Below are 18,526 nucleotides of genomic sequence, written 5' to 3' on the forward strand. Positions count from 1 at the left end.
TAAGCCCTTACTGATCGTAATTTCAGCAAAAGGAAAAAAAACACAAACCATCGAAACAGCGCAGAGCATTCACCTCTTGTGTTGTTTTGTAAAAAGGGGGATAGGTCTTACCTGATCATTTTCTTTCCATTAGTTCTTCACATTATTTCAGAAGCCCATCTGTGTTTTCTGGTGTTCTTGGTAATGGAACTAACTAGTTCTACATCTTCTCACAGAGGTGTTCTCTCTCCCAGTCCCTTTCTCCAGGTCAACCTGGGAGAGTTAATGCTAGTTTGTTATTCCAAATGTTTTTTTCATGTGACCAGGTTACCCATTCCAGAAGGGAGATTTTTTTGGCCAGTCTTGAATTTCTGCTAACCTGATCCTGATGTATTATGGATTTGCAGCCCTGATTTCGATGGAAAGAATCATGGAGTACAAATATTACACTGCTTTGGGACGTCATTGTAAAACCAGGAGTGGCTAAAAAGTCTTCCTTCTGGAATGGGTAACCTGGTCACCCTATGCTGAGGATGGATTGAGACATTGGGGATTTACTTCAATTGCTTTCAATAGAAGTAAAACCCAGATGTCTAAATCTCTATGGTAACCTTATTCATATTGGTTGATTTGAGTCTATTTTTCTTTTACACTGCTTGTCTACATAAATATTGAGAAGTTGATGTGCCTTTCAGAGGTTTTAGGGTCCAGCTCAGCTCTGTGTTCTCTAGTTCCACCTGCTGCTTGATGGACAGGACGGTTCCTGCGAGTTCTGGATCGTGTGAAGGACTAATGGAAAGAAATGATCAGATCAAACCTATTTTTTCCATAATTACATGTCGAATTTTAAGAAATTACAGAAAATATCTCACATTTATACAAATCTATACGTAGTTCTCACTATGGGAAGAAAACATCACAAAAATAATTCAAAGGAACACAATGACCCAACACAGCTGGGTTTCAGCAGGTATGTTGGGACATCGCAGTGCTCCTCAGATACTTCAGTAAAGCATTTCTACAATGTTGGATTCCTGAGTTTCTGTTTCCTCTTCCACTTATTCCTATCCGGCAGCAATTTGGGACAAGGATTTTAAGCATTTACTGTTGACTTCCATTTCTTATTTACATTTTAGAAGACAATTTAAAACTTGGCTCTTCTCTAGGTTCTTGGGTAATTAACATTGTATATTTGTTGTTGTTGTTCTTAGTTCTATATTCAGTTGAAGTTTATTACTTAATCTTTTTTTAACCGCATAGAACTTTATGGTTATGCGGTCTAGAAATTGAGTTTTATGTCATGTTATTGTGACTTGCAGTTTATTTGCAGAGACTGTTCTTCTTTTTCTGTTTTTAATGACTGTATCAACAACATTAAATTCCACACCAAGGAGTTACCTACTCAGAGCCACTATGATAATGCTAAGTCCACACAGGGCCATCCCAAGAAGAGATCTGCTCACTGCAAACATCAGGTAAGAGACAGAAGCTGCAGACACCATCCCAAGAATCAGAGAGAATATGAAAGACACCAGAAGCATCAATCGCCGACCAAACCTGCCACACAAAAAAATAGAGCACAACTAGTTTACGGTTACAAAAATTGGATAGCTCTAAGTCTAATAGATGTTGGCACTGTCATCTTGAAGAAGGGACTTTAGACCATTTATTATTCGATTGTCCATTTATTATGAATTTTTGGAAATCAATTTGGGACCAAATTAATTGTTTATTAGACAACCCAGTGGCATTATCATATGATACTGTGCTGTTTGGGATGGCAATGAGAGCAAAAAGTCAGATTTCTACAAATAATAACAAATTATTACTTATAATGACTGGAGTTGCCATTCAATAAATTACATATAATTGGAAAAATTGGAGTAGACTAAATTATAATTTCTGGTGGAATTCCTTATGTCATGTTTATAAAATGGAGAGATTTATTGCAAAACAATGGGGCAGTTTCAGAAAATTTCAAGATGTATAGGAGCCATTAACAAAATATTGTTCAGATTAGATTACATTTTTTCCCTTAAATTTACAAGTTCAATTGTGAGAGGAGGGGAGGGGGGATAATTTTATTATTACATATTGTACAAGGTATTTGATTATATGACAGGAAAAGGTGGGAAGGGTGGGAGATAAGAGCATATCATTTGTATCATTGATGATTATTAAGTGATATATTTATTGTTAATTTGTTTGGACATATTGTCACACTGATTGTAAAGTTTGAAAATGAATAAAGAATTAAAAAAAAAAAAACAAGAGTGAAAAGTTCTCTCTTTCAATATTCCAAGATCCAATCAAATTCCACTATATTTTGGGCGTATTTTTGGGAATGGACATTTTCCTTAGCTGACTTTGGGCGACTAGTGACATAGGACTTAAGACGTTTCTTTTGATTAGGCCCCTCCTACTGTCCTTACACTGTTCCTCTGCAAGAATTTCCAAAACAATGACCACCCGCTCTTTACTGTATTGGCTGTCAGCTGCCTTCCAAGCCACTGATCTCTTGATGAGGTGGCTTCATTTAGAGGCCAAGCAGTGATGATTCATTTACAGGCAAAGGACCTAGATTTCAGGAAACCTAACTTTGTCAAAATGGGGGAAAGCCTCATGCATTCACTGGCTAGATTAAAAATCTAGGGAAATCAGAAGAGAAGTAGGCAACACCCAAAGGAGATATTGTAAATGGAAAGTAAAGATAAAAAGGAAAATGAGGCCACAAGAGTAGATAAGGGGAAAAGAGCTTCACATTCACATTCACAGGAAGAGAGGTAAAAGCATTGAGAAAAGCTGTGGATGATGGATGATTGGTAAAGCCTAGGTCACATCGAGTACCTCATGGACCCTCAAATGTGGTCTTGACAAATTTTAATAACATAGTAACATAGTAGATGACGGCAGATAAAGACCCGAATGGTCCATCCAGTCTGCCCAACTTGATTCAATTTAAATTTTTTTTTTTTTTTATTCTTAGCTATTTCAGGGCGAGAATCCAAAGCTTTACCCGGTACTGTGCTTGGGTTCCAACTGCCGAAATCTCTGTTAAGACTTACTCCAGCCCATCTACACCCTCCCAGCCATTGAAGCCCTCCCCTGCCCATCCTCCACCAAACGGCCATACACAGACACAGACCGTACAAGTCTGCCCAGTAACTGGCCTAGTTCAATCTTTAATATTATTTTCTGATTCTAAATCTTCTGTGTTCATCCCACGCTTCTTTGAACTCAGTCACAGTTTTACTCTCCACCACCTCTCCCGGGAGCGCATTCCAGGCATTCACCACCCTCTCCGTAAAGTAGAATTTCCTAACATTGCCCCTGAATCTACCACCCCTCAACCTCAAATTATGTCCTCTGGTTTTACCATTTTCCTTTCTCTGGAAAAGATTTTGTTCTACGTTAATACCCTTTAAGTATTTGAATGTCTGAATCATATCTCCCCTGTCTCTCCTTTCCTCTAGGGTATACATATTCAGGGCTTCCAGTCTCTCCTCATACGTCTTCTGGCGCAAGCCTCCTATCATTTTCGTCGCCCTCCTCTGGACCGCCTCAAGTCTTCTTACGTCTTTCGCCAGATACGGTCTCCAAAACTGAACACAATACTCCAAGTGGGGCCTCACCAATGACCTGTACAGGGGCATCAACACCTTCTAATGAGATTGACTGGGAACTATAGTAGACTAGATGTCCTTAAATACAGAGAAGACTGATTTTAAAGAATGCAAATTATCCATGTCAACATTGCTTGAAATATCTGTATGCAAATGCCAGAAGCCTAAGAAACAAGATGGGAGAGTTGGAATATATTGCACTAAATGAAAAGATAGATACATATAATAGTCATCTCGGAGACCTGGTGGAAGGAAAATAACTATGAGACACTGTCATTCTGGGGTATAAATTATATCACAGTGATAGGGTGGATCAAATTGGTGGAGGTGGAGCATTATATGTTAAGAAAGGCGTTGAATCGAATGGACTGAAAATTCTACAGGAGCAGAAACACACCTTGGAATCCCTATGGGTAGAAATTACATGCTTAAGGGGGAAAAGGATAGTGATAGGAGTGTACTACCATTCGCCTGACCAGGATGAACGGACAGATGCTGAAATGTTATCAGAAATGAGGGAGGCTAACAAACTGGGTAACACAGTAATAATGGGTGATTTCAACTACTCTGATATTGACTGGGCAAATATATCATCAGGGCATGCTAGGGAGATAAAACTCAAGGACTGCTTTATGGAGCAGCTGGTTCAGGAACTGACAAGAGGTGAAGCAATTCTAGATCTAGTTCTTAGTTGAGCACATGAATTGATGAGGGAGGTAATGGTGATAGAGTCACTTGATAACAGTGATCACAGCATGATCAGATTTGATATAATCCATGGAATAGGTTTACACAGGAAATCCAATACAAGAGCACTTAAGTTTAAAAAAGGAGACTATGATAACATTAGGAGAATGGTAAAAAAGAAACTTAAAGGTGTAGCTGCAAAGGTAAAAAATATATATCAGGCATGGCTGTTATTTAAAAATACCATCCTGGAAGCCCAGACAGTCCCCCGGAAGAGGTGGGGGAGACAGAGACTTTGTCTGAATTCAAGAGGGCCTGGGATAGGCTTTTAGGATCTCTTGAAGAGAGAAAGATATAATAGTTACTGTGGATGGGCAGACTAGATGGGCCATTTGGCCTTTATTTGCCATCATGTTTCTATGTTTCTATTCCATGTATTAAAAAAAGGAGGAAGGATGACCAAACGGAAGCCGGCATGATTAACGAGTGAAGTAAAGGAAGCTATTAGAGCTAAAAGAGACTCCTTCAGAAAATGTAAGAATGATCTGACTGAAAATAATTGTAAACAGCACAAGGAATGTCAAGTCAAATGCAAGGTGTTAATAAGGAAGGCGAAGAGAGATCTTGAAAACAAAATGTAATGGGGCAGTTTTACAAATTGAACAACAGCAAATCGCCTGGACTGGATGGTATAGATCCCAGAGTACTGATAGAATTTAAAAATTAACTTGCAGAGATATTGTTAGTAATTTGTAGTTTATCTTTACAATCCAGCAAGGTACCAGTAGACTGGAAGGTGATCAATAAGACATTGATTTTTAAAAAGAGTTCCAGAGGTGATCCGGGAAATTATAGACCTTAGAGTCAGTGCTGGACAAAATGGTAGAGACTATTATAAAGAATAAAATGTATGCTGTAACCCGCCTAGGTCTTAGATGGAAAGAAATTTTAAAATAAATGAATATACATAAGAATTAATTAATGAGACAAAGCCAACACGGATTTATAAGCACATAAGCATTGCCTCTGCCGGGTCAGACCAGGGGTCCATCGTGTCCAGCAGTCCGCATCCGCGGCGGCCCCCCAGGTCCGTGACCTATCATTGGACCTTACCTAAGTCTTTCACCCCCTATTCATTTAATACCTGTACCTATACCCTTCAATCCCCTTATCCTTCAGGAAGTCATCCAATCCCTTTTTGAAGCCTAATATTGTACTCTGCCCTATCACCTCCTCTGGGAGCGTATTCCAGGTGTCCACTACCCTCTGAGTGAAGAAGATTTTCCTAGCATTCGTTTTGAATCTGTCTCCTTTCAATTTTTCTGAATGCCCTCTTGTTTTTGTGCGCCTGGCCAGCCTGAAGAATCTGTTCTTCTCCACCTTCTCTATGCCTTTCATGATCTTATAAGTCTCTATCATATCCCCTCTAAGTCTCCATTTCTCCAGGGTAAAGAGCCCCAGCTTCTCCAACCTTTCAGCATACGAAAGGTTCTCCATGCCCTTTATCATCCGTGTCGCTCTTCTCTGTACCCTCTCGAGTATCGCCATATCCTTTTTAAGGTACGGCGATCAGTACTGGACACAGTACTCCAGATGTGGGCGAACCATCGCTCGATACAATGGTAGAATAACCTCCTTCGTTCTGGTAGTGATATCCTTTTTGATTATGCCCAACATTCTGTTCGCTTTCTTTGAGGTTGCTGCACATTGTGCCACTGGCTTCATCGTTTTATCCACCAAAACCCCCAAGTCTTTTTCAAGGCTGCCTTCCCCCAGTACCCTCCCTCCCATCGTATAGCTGTACATTGGGTTCCTCTTCCCCACATGCAAGACCTTACATTTTTCTACATTGAAGCTCATCTGCCATCTTATTGCCCACTCACTCAGTCTGTTTAGGTCTCCTTGTAATTCTTGGCAATCCTCCATGGTTCTGACTCTACTGGAAAGTTTTGTGTCGTCCGCAAATTTTATGACTTCGCACTTCATCCCTGTTTCCCAACACTGACCTCTATGGGACCCCACTTGTGACACCTATCCAGTCCGAGTAGTGTCCCTTTACACCTATCCTCTGTTTCCTATCCGCCAGTCAACTTCTGATCCATCTGTGCACGTCCCCTACCACCCCGTGGCTCCACAGTTTCCTCAATAGGCGCTCATGGGGTACCTTGTCGAAGGCTTTTTGGAAATCAAGATATACGATGTCTACGGGGTCACCCTTGTCCAATTGCTCACTTATCCCCTCAAAGAAATGCAGTAGGTTAGTTTGGCATGATCTTCCTTTACAGAAACCATGCTGGCTTGTTCTTATCAGATTATTATTTTCTAAATGCTCATTGATACTTTCCTTGATCAAGGATTCGGCCATCTTTCCCAGAACTGAGGTTAAGCGTACCGGTCTATAGTTTCCTGGGTCGCCCCTCGATCCCTTTTTGAAGATAGGTGTAACATTCGCTATCCTCCAGTCCTCCGGGATTACCCCTGTTTTCAAGGTTAGGCTGCAGATCTGCTGCAGTAACTCCACTGTTTCGTCTCTGAGCTCTTTCAGTGTTCTTGGGTGCATTCCATCCGGACCCGGAGATTTGTCAGATTTTAGTCTATCTGCTTGAGTACATCTTCGAGGCTTATCTCAATGCATGATAGTTTTCCCCCTTGATCTCCCCTGAAGATCTTTTCCAGTTCCGGCACGTTGGATGTGTCTTCCCCTGTAAAGACGGATGAGAAGAACGTGTTCAGTCTGTCAGCCACCTCTTTTTCTTCCTTCACCACTCCTTTCCTGCTGCCCTCATTCAGAGGTCCTACCCCCTCCCTTGCCGGCTGTCTTCCTTTCACATATCGAAAGAATGGTTTAAAATTGCGTGCTTCTTTGGCTAATTTCTCCTCGTATTCTTTCTTTGCTTTTCTGACCACTCGGTGACACTCTTTTTGTTGCTTCCTGTGCTTTTTCCAATTTTCTTTGGTTTTGTCCTTTTTCCACATCCGAAATGTCCTACTACTAATTCTGATCATTTTTATAGTGCTACTAAACATACGCAGCACTGTACATTAAAACATAGAAGAGAGAGTCCCTGCTCAAAAGAGCTTACAATCTAGTCAACACCAGTGCTCAGGTGGTAGAATTAGAGGGAATGAGAAGACAGATATTGGTGCTTAGCAGGTGGTTTAGAGTTTGGAATTGAAAGCAACTTCAAAGAAGTGGGCTTTGAGTCTGGATTTGAAGACTGCCAGAGACAGAGCTTGATATACCGAGTTAGGCAGTTTGTTCCAGGCATAGGGTGCAGCAAAATAGAAGGGTGGAGTCTGGAGTTGGCTGTAGAGGAGAAGGGTACAGATAAGAGGGACTTACCCGCTGAGCGGAGTGCCCAGGGGGAGAAGGGAGAGAGGAGAGAGACTGAGGAGCTGTGGAGCAAATACACTTGAAGGTCATTAAGAGGAGTTTGAACTATTTTCGGAAATGGATAGGGAGCCAATGAAGTGACTTGAGGAGAGGGGTAATATGAGCATAGTGACCCTGGTGGTATATGAAGCATGCAGCAGAGTTCTAAACAGATTGAAGGGAAGAGAGATGGTTTTGCCGAAGGCCAGTGAGAAGCAGGTTACAGTAGTGTAGGCGAGAGGTGAACAGGGTGTGAACTGCACACAATATTCGAGGTGTGGCTGTACCATAGAGCGACACAAGGGCATTATAACATTTTCATCTTTGGTTTCCATTCTATTTGCTTTCTTAGCAGCCACCGAACATTGAGCTGAAGGTTTTAACGTATCTTCAACAATGATACCTAGATCCTTTTCCTAACTCCTAACACAGAACCCAGCATCACATAGCTATAGCTTCATTGCACAAAGTACAAAAAAATAATAAGTACCTGTATATAATTTGTAAACTGCTTTGATTGTAACTACAAAAAGACAGTATATCAAGTCCTGCCCCCTTTCCCTTCTATAGAAATGTTTGGCATTAGCTATCCCACTGCTACCGCTCTTCCTCCGTCCCCTCTAGCAAGGCCTCCGCTCACGATCCCACTGCTACCGCTCTTCCTCCGTCCCCTCTAGCAAGGCCTCCGCTCATGATCCCACTGCTACCGCTCTTCCTCCGTCCCCTCTAGCAAGGCCTCCGCTCACGATCCCACTGCTACTGATGCTCTCCTGCAGCCCACCAGAGGCAGTCTGTGTATAGCCTTAATTGTCCAACCAAAGTATTCCATAAATTCACTCGGGCTACTGAAAACATTTTAGATTTTGTGGCCACATAACGTACTCCTCTTTCCATGGTAGCTACTAATTTCATAGCTTCTACTGATCTCAAAGCTCTTCCAGGCTTGTAAACTTCCCACAGTGATAGAAACCAGACAGGGGCAATCCCATATAACACCTGGTGAACTAATGATAACACCTTGTATTGCACTCGTTGTTTTATGGGTAGCCAATGTAGTTGTTTTAGAATTGGAGTAATGTGAGCCGTTCTTGGAGTGCCACTGATTAATGTAGCCACTGAATTCATCAGCAGTTGGAAGGACTTAATCTTCAAGTTTGTCATGCCCAAATAGAGGGAATTGCAGTAGTCTAATTTGGACAGAATAAGGCCCTCCACAACCACTCTAAAATCACAAGGTGCCAATAACGGTTTCAGTCTATATAGAATGCGCAATTGCGCATATCCCCCCTGGATGATTTTCAGGATCTATACAAAGATTTGGGCTAATACTGCCATAAGACGGGATAATGTGGTAGTAAATAGTAATGGGGAGATTGGAAGGTATAGAAAGAGACAGTAAGAGCTGAAGGCATGCAGGGGCAGGCTCAGAGGCCATACAAAGCACAGGGAAGGAGGGGAGCAGTGGGAAAAGTTTCCTGGGGTGTTTTAGGCACCTCTTTCTCTCAAAGCACATACTTATCTGATAAGTAACCGAAGGCTACGGCTCCAGCAGTGACGCCAATGAAGAAGAATGTGAGTGAGGCTTGGTTCAGTCCTTTCTTCTCACACACCAGGTCCCACTGGAAGAAAGGGGTAAGGAGAGAGCTGGTGACTGATGTGTCCTGACTCCTGGGTGTGCTTCCTATAGCAGAGCTCAGACATTAGAGTTGGAAGAATCACCACCTCTAGACACACAGTCCCATCCAAACACAGAGGTATGCTGAAGAACATTTAGCTAGGAAAGGATGCCTGTCCTTAAAAAGTTAATGATGACGCCCACAGTGCACCTGTGTGCTCTATAGAAGTGCAAAGCAGGTAGCTCTGAAGATTTAGGGCCCAATGACTGGAAGCTTCTGTTTGCACCATCAAGAGATACTCAATTCGTGGTAGAAAACTGTGCTGTGGATAAGATCAAATTAGTCAGCCACAAAGCAAAATAAAGTGGGGCCTGAGGAAAAGGAAACCCCTCTGCCATTTCATGGAATTACCTTGCTGTGTGTAAGGTATCCTGTCAGCTCTTTTTCTCTCATTGACCCATAGGAAGGGGGGAGGGCACCTAGATCAGCCTGCGGGCTCCCCCACAATGCCCTGGTATTTTATCAAAGCTGCAGCAGGGACTACAGGGCAATTCTGCATGTATACATTACACTAGAACAAGCACAGATGTCAATATTCTGCCTATTCTTGCCTTACATACATACTGAGTATTTGCAAGGGGGCAGGATTGTAAGCTCTTCTGAGCAGGGACCATATATTGGATGTTAAATGTACAGCACTGCATATGCCTTTCAGCACTATAGAAATGTTAAGGAGTAATAGGCCATTGGCCGGTCTCCCGCTTAGGTACATAGCTTATAGAAACAAGGGGAAGTCTGGCTTTTCTCTCAAGCCTTTAATGCAAGAAACACACACAGGGACTAACACCAGTGGCAGATACTGTAACAGGATTTGCATAGCCACTCCTACGCTAGCTGAGATCATTCTCCATGAAAAATCGACAATCAAATTGCATGGTGAGGGCTTCAGGACCACATTATGTAATACTGAAAGCTCAATGTATGGCAGTGGCTAAGAAAGCAAATAGGAAAATGTTATAATGCCCTTGTTTTGCTCTATGGCCTCAAATATTGTGTATAGTTCTGTCAATACAATCAATTTTCTGGCTTATATACTTTTTATAACTACCTTCAATAAGGCCAATAGCAAAGTCACAGATATTACATTACATTAGAGATTTCTATTCCGCCATTGCCTTGCGGTTCAAGGCGGATTACAAAAGAATTACAAAAAACGTTTTACAGGAAGATATCTGGTAATTTCTAGAGGAGATAAAGAGTAGATGGGGTTGCTTTGGGGAATCGGGAAAGTATTGGGAAGTGGGAAGGAGTAAGTGGTATTAAGTTGTTTGCATGAATTTCTTGAAAAGTAGAGTCTGACTGGATTTATTAAAAAGAAAATAAACACTGGTCTGAGAGACATTTGGAGTATTGAGATTAAGCACCAAATTACTGCGTCTCAATGGCCATGAATTTGGACTTGGAGGATGAGATGTACAGTGTCGGCATCTATGAGACAAACTTGGTTTTTTCTGTTACATAGAGCATTATGGACCCCTGTTCGATTACAAAAATTGGATAGCTCTAAGTCTAATAAATGTTGTCCTTTTCTGCCGTCATTTTCTATGTTTCTATGTTTCTATGCATTAATGTTAGAACCTTAAATAAGATACAAGTGTGGATGGGAAGAGGGATAACACTATCATATTTTTTATCAATATGAATGAGTTGGACTGCGGAATTTGAGATTCATTGTAGACAACATAGCTGGTAAAGTGGAAGACTATTAAAATGGGAATTGCAGTAGTCAAGTTGGGAGATTACTAAAGTATGTACTGACAGGCAAAGTGACTGTAGACCACGGGTGTCAAACTCAATCAAATAAGGAGCCAAAATCTAAAACATAGGCTAAGTTGTGGGCCGAATTTTATGATACTTAGGGGTCCTTTTATTAAGGTACGCTAACCGATTTAGCGCACACTAAAAGCACATCTTAATAAAGACTTTTCCTATCTCTGTTAAGTCCTAGCTCATGTTCACGGTCTAACACCAGCTCTAGCAGGGTACACATTTCAAATCTGACATACTGTAATCACAAAACAGAAAACAAAATTATTTTTTCTACCTTTTGATGTCTGGTCATTATTCAAATCATGTTGGTCCCAGGCTCTGGTTGTCTTCTGATAACTCGCTTGCCAGGGTCTCCTGCCCATTTGTCGTTTTCTTCTTTCTCCGTGCTAACCATCCATCTTCCATCTCTGTCCTCCCCTTTCATTTCCCTTCCCTCCGGAAGAGAAGTTAGCCAGGGAGACTCGAAATTTCAAACCGTTCTTCAGATATGTTAAAGGGAAACAGCCAGCTAGGGAGGAGGTGGGACCGCTGAATGATGGAGTCAGGAAGGAAGTAGTGAAGGAGGAGAAAGAAGTCGTGGAAAGACTGAACATGTTCTTTTCGTCTGTATTTACAAACGAAGACACAACCAACATACCGGAACCTGAGCAATTCTTCAATGGAAATCAAGCAGAAAAATTAACATTCATGGAAGTGAGCCTTGAAGATGTGCGCAGGCAGATAGATAAACTAAAAATTGACAAATCTCCAGGTCCGGATGGAATCCATCCAAGGGTTCTGAAGGAACTAAAGGAGGAGATAGCAGAACTACTACAGCAAATATGCAATCTATCCCTGAAAACAGGCGTGATCCCGGAGGATTGGAAGACAGCCAACATCACGCCCATCTTTAAAAAGGGATCAAGAGGTGACCCGGGAAACTACAGACCGGTGAGTCTGACCTCGGTTCCCGGAAAAATGGCGGAAGCACTGATAAAAGAAAACATCGATGATCACTTGGAAAGAAACAAACTTCTGATAACCAGCCAACATGGTTTCTGCAGGGGGAGATCATGCCTAACCAACTTACTACACTTCTTCGAAGGAATTAACAAACAGATGGACAGAGGTGACCCCATAGACATCGTATACCTTGATTTCCAAAAAGCCTTTGACAAGGTGCCTCATGAACGATTACTCCGGAAACTGAAGAACCGTGGGGTGGACGGAGACGTACATAGATGGATCAGAAACTGGTTGGCAGGTAGGAAACAAAGGGTAGGGTTGAAGGGACACTACTCTGACTGGAGGAGGGTCACGAGTGGTGTTCCGCAGGGCTCGGTGCTCGGGCCGCTGTTATTTAATATATTCATAAATGATCTAGAAACAGGGACGAAGTGTGAGATAATAAAATTTGCAGATGACACCAAACTATTTAGGGGAGCTCGGACTAAAGAGGACTGTGAGGAATTGCAAAGGGACTTGAACAAACTAGGAGAATGGGCGACAAAATGGCAAATGAAGTTCAACGTTGAGAAATGTAAAGTATTGCATGTGGGAAGCAGAAACCCGAGGTACAACTATACGATGGGAGGGATGTTATTGAATGAGAGTACCCAAGAGAGGGACTTGGGGGTAATGGTGGACAGGTCAATGAAGCCGACGGCACAGTGCGCAGCGGCCGCTAAGAGAGTGAATAGAATGCTAGGTATAATCAAGAAGGGTATTACAGTTTTGGTCGCCATACCTTAAGAAGGATATGGCGTTACTCGAGAGAGTTCAGAGAAGAGCGACACGTCTGATAAAAGGGATGGAAAACCTTTCATACGCTGAGAGATTGGAGAAACTGGGTCTCTTTTCCCTGGAGAAGAGGAGACTTAGAGGGGATGTGATAGAGACTTATAAGATCATGAGGGGCATAGAGAGAGTAGAGAGGGACAGATTCTTCAAACTTTCAAAAAATAAAAGAACAAGAGGTCATTCGGAAAAGTTGAAAGGGGACAGATTCAATACAAATGCCAGGAAGTTCATCTTTACTCAACGTGTGGTGGACACTTGGAATAATAATAATAATAATAATAACTTTATTTTTGTATACCGCCATACCCCGAAGAGTTCTAGGCGGTTCACATAGGTTAGACAGAGATTACAAGTGGTTACATATCAAGATGGTCATAGAATTGCAAACAACATGGAGATAGTAGTTACAAGTGGTTGCATATCAAATTGAATGTAGAGTTGCGAATAGCAAGGGGAGAAGAAGGGGAGGGATGGAGACAGGGGAGGGGAGAGGGTCAGAAGGGGGGGGAGGAGGAGGATAGAAAAGGGGATTAAGGGTCTTGATTTCGAAATAGGTGGGTTTTGAGTAGTTTTCTAAAGTCGAGGTAGTTGTAGGCCTTGAGGACCATTTGGGCTAGCCATGGGTTTAGTTTGGCGGCTTGGAAGGCGTAGGTTTTGTCGAGGAATTTTTTTGAGTGGCATAGTTTTAGGGAGGGGAAGGAGAAGAGTTGAATTTTACGGGAGTTCTTATAGTTGTGGTTAAGGGCGAAGTGGGGGGTTATATAGCTTGGGGATAGATCAAATATTGTTTTGTAGCAAAAACAGGCAAAAAATGCGCTTCCAGAGGACGTTATAGGGCAGAATACAGTACTGGGATTTAAGAGAGGATTGGACATTTTCCTGCTGGAAAAGGGAATAGAAGGGTATAAATAGAGGATTACTGCTCAGGTCCTGGACCTGTTGGGCCGCCGCGTGAGCGGACTGCTGGGCAATATGGACCTCAGGTCTGACCAGCAGAGGCATTGCTTATGTTCTTATGTTCCCTTTTTTTAATCTCCATCCCTGCAGCTGCAGCGATGGACCCCACCATCCTCGGATCCACCATCTCTCCTTTTCTCAACTACCCTTTCATCTAGCATCTCTCCCTCCTTCCCCATCACCCCAGGTTCCACCATCTGTCCCTTTCTTTTCCCAACTACCCTCCTATCCAGTATCTCTATCCCCCTCCACACCACCCCTTGTGTCCAACTTTTCTCCCTTTCTGTTCCTTCCCTCCCTCCATCCCATTGTCCACCATCTCTCTCCTTCTCCTCAGCTGTACTTCAAGTTGAAGAAACTTAGTTAGATGACACCATGATATGCATTAAATGCAACTTCTACATATGCAATTATGTGCATAATTAGCATGGTTACACATCTAAGCACTTATGCTCACATTGAATTGTTCTTATTCAGGCGCTTAACTGCTAGTCATACCCCCAACCCTCCCAAGTCCACATCCCCTGAATTTGGCATGCTCAATTTGTAAGCAATTGACTAGGAGATACATTCTTAAAACTTTGTGGTGAAATCTGATGGGCTGTTGTCGCAGTTGTTATTGTAGTGATTTCAAAAAGGTGAGTCATTCTCCATAAACCTCTCGTGCAAATGAGGTTGGTGAAGAATAGTAAAGGTTTGTTAAATTTGCATGTGACCTTCGTTGGTGATAGTGATGGGCACATGCGCAGAATAAACGCAAAAATTAAAATAAAAAAAAAGCCAGGTCGAAGATTGGCAGGAGGGATGCCCACTCTCTCCTGCCGCCTGCCACCAAGCAATGCCCCCGACACCCCCGTGCCTCCGATGATCCCCCACCCCCTCCCCCTTACCTTATTTATGATGGTTGGCCAGAGGGATGCCTGCTCACTGCGGCCAGCAGGTCTGCCTCTTCAAAATGATGGCTCTTCCCCTCCCTAGCGTATCTTGGGTGCACTCGGAAGTGGCCTACGGCTCTGATTGGCCCAGGTTGTTTAAGGCCCTTCTATAGGTGACATGGTAGAGCAAATCAATTTCATACATATCCACTGTACCCAAGCAGCTTCAGACCTGTCTCAAACCTCACATTCATCTCAAAAATATTGGAAAAGACAGTACTCACGCAACTATAAGACTTCATGGAGACAAACTTCACTCTCTCCAACTTCCAATCAGGCTTCAGGAAACATCACAACACAGAAACATTGCTCCTGGACATCTTAGATGACTGCTGGCAAATCCTAGTTGAAGGAAATGATGCACTGCTGGTACTATTAGACCTCAGTGCCACCTTCGACACCATCAACCACTCTCTCCTCCTGTCCAGGCTAAATACCATTGGAATCCTTGACAGCACACTTCGATGGTTCTCCTCATTCCTGAACGACAGATCCCAGAGAGTTCTACTAGGGAATTCCTTATCTGAACCCAAACCACTCCACTATGGAGTGCCTCAGGGAGTCTTACTATCACCACTCCTCTTCAACCTCTATGACAAACCAGTACTGGACATAGCGGAAAAACACCAAATCAGAATCCACTCTTTCACAGATATCTTTCAACTCTACCTTCCAATAGGCCGACACAGAGACACAAATAAAAAATCTCCAGTCTTGCTTAACTGAAATAAAGATTTGGATGACTGGGAACAAGTTACAGTTAAATGAGTCCAAGACAGAACTTCTCTAGATCCACAAAGACCTTTGCTTATACCCCCGTCCGTCCTTTTTCTGGGGCACAAACACCCTTACACCCTAGGATAATGTCTGCAGCCTAGGAGTAACTCTCGACTCAAACTTATCAATGATAGATCACGTATCTTCCTCCTTCTACTACCTCCATCACCTAAAAACCATATGTGCATACTTCTGAGAACCTGAATTCACCCCAACTACTGTACACTTTTGTACTATCTCGCTTAAACTATTGCAACACACTACTAGTGGGCCTGTCTACCAAACTCTCTCCTGCCTCCAAAGGGTGCAAAATGTTGCAATCTGCCTCCTAAAAACCTTGGCATTCGCAACCGTGTTTCCCCTGCTACCTATTCAAAAACCAAGGCCCTGATGCTCACTTTCAAAACCTTCCATAAAATGATTCCAAACTACAAATCTACTTCCCAAAGCAACCACTGAGGTCCCAAGGAGAAAAACGATTGACCATACCTCCTGGCTGCTCTCTCAAAATTGAAACAACCCACAAAAGCTCCTACTCACATTTCATTCCCAGACTATGGAACACCATCCCCCCCATCTGTTAGAACACTAGATGGACTCTGGAGCTTCAGGAAGGCTGTGAAAACCTTCCTCTTCACAAACCCACGCCTTAAGGACATGAACACAGAAATGCCATTCAATCAACCTACACTACCTACTCTCACCAGAGCTGCTTAGTGGATATGTTTTTTGTCATGTCTATATTGTAAATTATGTAATCTTTGTGCTGTCTTGATTATATTGTGGATGTACTTTGTAACCCGTTCTGGGCTCCTTTGGGAGTACGGGCTAAATAATTGAGCAAAATAATTGAGCAAATAAATAAATAATCCTGAAAACCTGACTGGCTAAATATGTCTCCATAAGCATCTCGAAAAAGATGTAGCAATCTAAGAAGAGGTACAGACAAGGATGATAAAAAGGATAAAGGGGATGAGACAGCAGCAGTGAAACTTATATACAGTGGAATCTCTACTAACCGGCATTCAGTTATCTGGCAAATAAATTGCTGGCCAAAAACAAAAGTCTCCCATGCTCTTCAGACAACTTTTAAACAAACCTCCTCCCTCCAGCCCCCAAAGCAATAGGCAGCCACAAATCTCCCTCCCTCCCTCCAGTCCTCAAAGCAGCAGTGACAGCTGGTCCTTACAACCTTCCTCCCTTCCTTACCAAAGGAGCAGCAGCAGCTGGTGAACAGAATAAGCGCTGTAAACAGGCTACTTCTATCCATTCCTCTGCTACGTCACTTCCAATGCAGCAGAAGAAAGGCCTATTTATGGCGCTTCTTCTGTTCACCAGCTCTGCTACTCCTTCAGTAAGGGAGGGAGGGGGTTGTCAGGACCGGCTCTGCTGATTCAGGGGAGGGAGGGTGGGGTGTTGTCAGGAACAGCTGCCTCCTGCTACAGTATTTTTTTACACTAACTCTCAAACAACCAGAAACTACAGTTATTGGGCATCCACCAATCCACATGGGTGCCGGATAGCTGAGAGTCTGCTGTACATCCTGGATCCCCAACACACACAGACATACATCCTGTTCCACTACAGAACAGCTACAGTAGAGACAGCAAAAGTACAAACTTTTACACGTCTGTCCCCAAGCCTCAGGCAGCGAGTGATGACCCCTCCTTTATATATACAGTAGGTCAAAGGTATGTCTGGACGTTCCCAGCACTATCTGCCATTGTGCAACCCATTCCCCACATGAGAGGACAGTTAGACTTTCATGAATACAGCTGAGAATTAGTTCTGTGGTTTTAGGGACAAGATCTGGTGAGACTAATTAAGCAACAAAGTCATTATCAGCATTACCTGGGCAGCTATCGTAAACCGTGACTGGTCATAGACCCAACCGTGCAGACAGCTCTGCGTTGAGGAGCTGTTGAGCAGAATCTGAGATGTAGAGTTCACCAGTAGGTGATCTGGAGTCTTGGAGAACATTTGACAAGAACTGAAGGACCCATCTGGTTCCTTGGGGATATAGAGAAGGAGAAGTTCCTCTTTAGTGATATTAACAGGCCTGTCTTGATCCAAGATAGCACAGTGGTGAGACGGGACTGCTGCGATGAAATTGTGCAACAGGAAATGCATAGGCAGAATGACTCTTGGAAGGCTGAGCAATAACAGAGTCAAAATCTGGAACCTTCCAAAGCCTCCAGCTTCCAGTAACAGATCGTCAAACTTCATAATGAAAGGAGAAAGGAAAAGAGTACAGCCTCTTGATTCTGTGCAGCTTTAGTTATGAAAGACCTCTAGGGTGGCTGGTGGACAGGAGACAGGTGTGGTAAAAAGAGAGAGCTGTCAGCTGCCTTTCTTCTGAGGGGTACCTTAGACTGCTCAGTCTGAACATCCCATCCGTGGAGTAGTTGGGTTCTCCTTTACACTTATATGTACACAGTGGACCTTTGGACTTGCTTCCACTCTCTTACAATTTTTAACCATAATCACCTTCTTTGCTCTTTTGACACAATGCATTTAATTTAATGATTACCTCACTAGCCTCCCACCACTGGGGAGGATTCCAGATGTTTCTACAAATAGAGAAGCCATTTTTAAAGTCATTTGCATGGACAAATATTACTTTACTTCTTTAAATTACAAACAGTAGGGCTAAAAGGTCATTTTTTCAAAAGGAGAGGACATAAGAATGGCCATACTAGACCGACCAAAGGTCCATCTTGCTCAGTATCCTGTCTCCAACAGTGGCCAAGTGCCTGGCACAGTCCAAAAAGTAGAGATTCCATGCTGCTCATCTCAGGGATAGGCAGTGGCTTCCCCCAGGTCTGCCTAATGATGGATGGAATTTTCTTTCAGGAATTTGGCCAAATTTTTTTTTAACTCCAAGTCCACTAACCACATTTCCAATGCAATAAGGATGGTATGCTGAACTATAGGGTCATCCATCTGTGCTCGTGAGCATACTGCCGATGT

General features: G+C 42.8%; 1 protein-coding gene across 2 annotated transcripts in view; it reads right to left on the bottom strand.

The window, feature by feature from the left end:
- Positions 1–17,957, bottom strand: part of SLC22A7 (solute carrier family 22 member 7) — a 132,303-nt gene extending 114,346 nt beyond the window's left edge. For both annotated transcript variants that reach the window (XM_033935776.1, XM_033935775.1), the window contains exons 1-3: positions 17,408–17,957; positions 9,178–9,281; positions 1,382–1,536 (exon numbers count right to left, since the gene is read on the bottom strand). In XM_033935776.1, the coding sequence (XP_033791667.1) occupies positions 1,382–1,536; positions 9,178–9,281; positions 17,408–17,782 (634 nt within the window). In that variant the 5' untranslated portion in view covers positions 17,783–17,957. The remainder of the gene's footprint in view (positions 1–1,381; positions 1,537–9,177; positions 9,282–17,407) is intronic.
- Between the last annotated feature and the right edge of the window lie 569 nt (positions 17,958–18,526).

The sequence above is a fragment of the Geotrypetes seraphini genome, chromosome 3 (assembly GCF_902459505.1).
Source record: "Geotrypetes seraphini chromosome 3, aGeoSer1.1, whole genome shotgun sequence".
Classification (NCBI taxonomy): domain Eukaryota; kingdom Metazoa; phylum Chordata; class Amphibia; order Gymnophiona; family Dermophiidae; genus Geotrypetes; species Geotrypetes seraphini.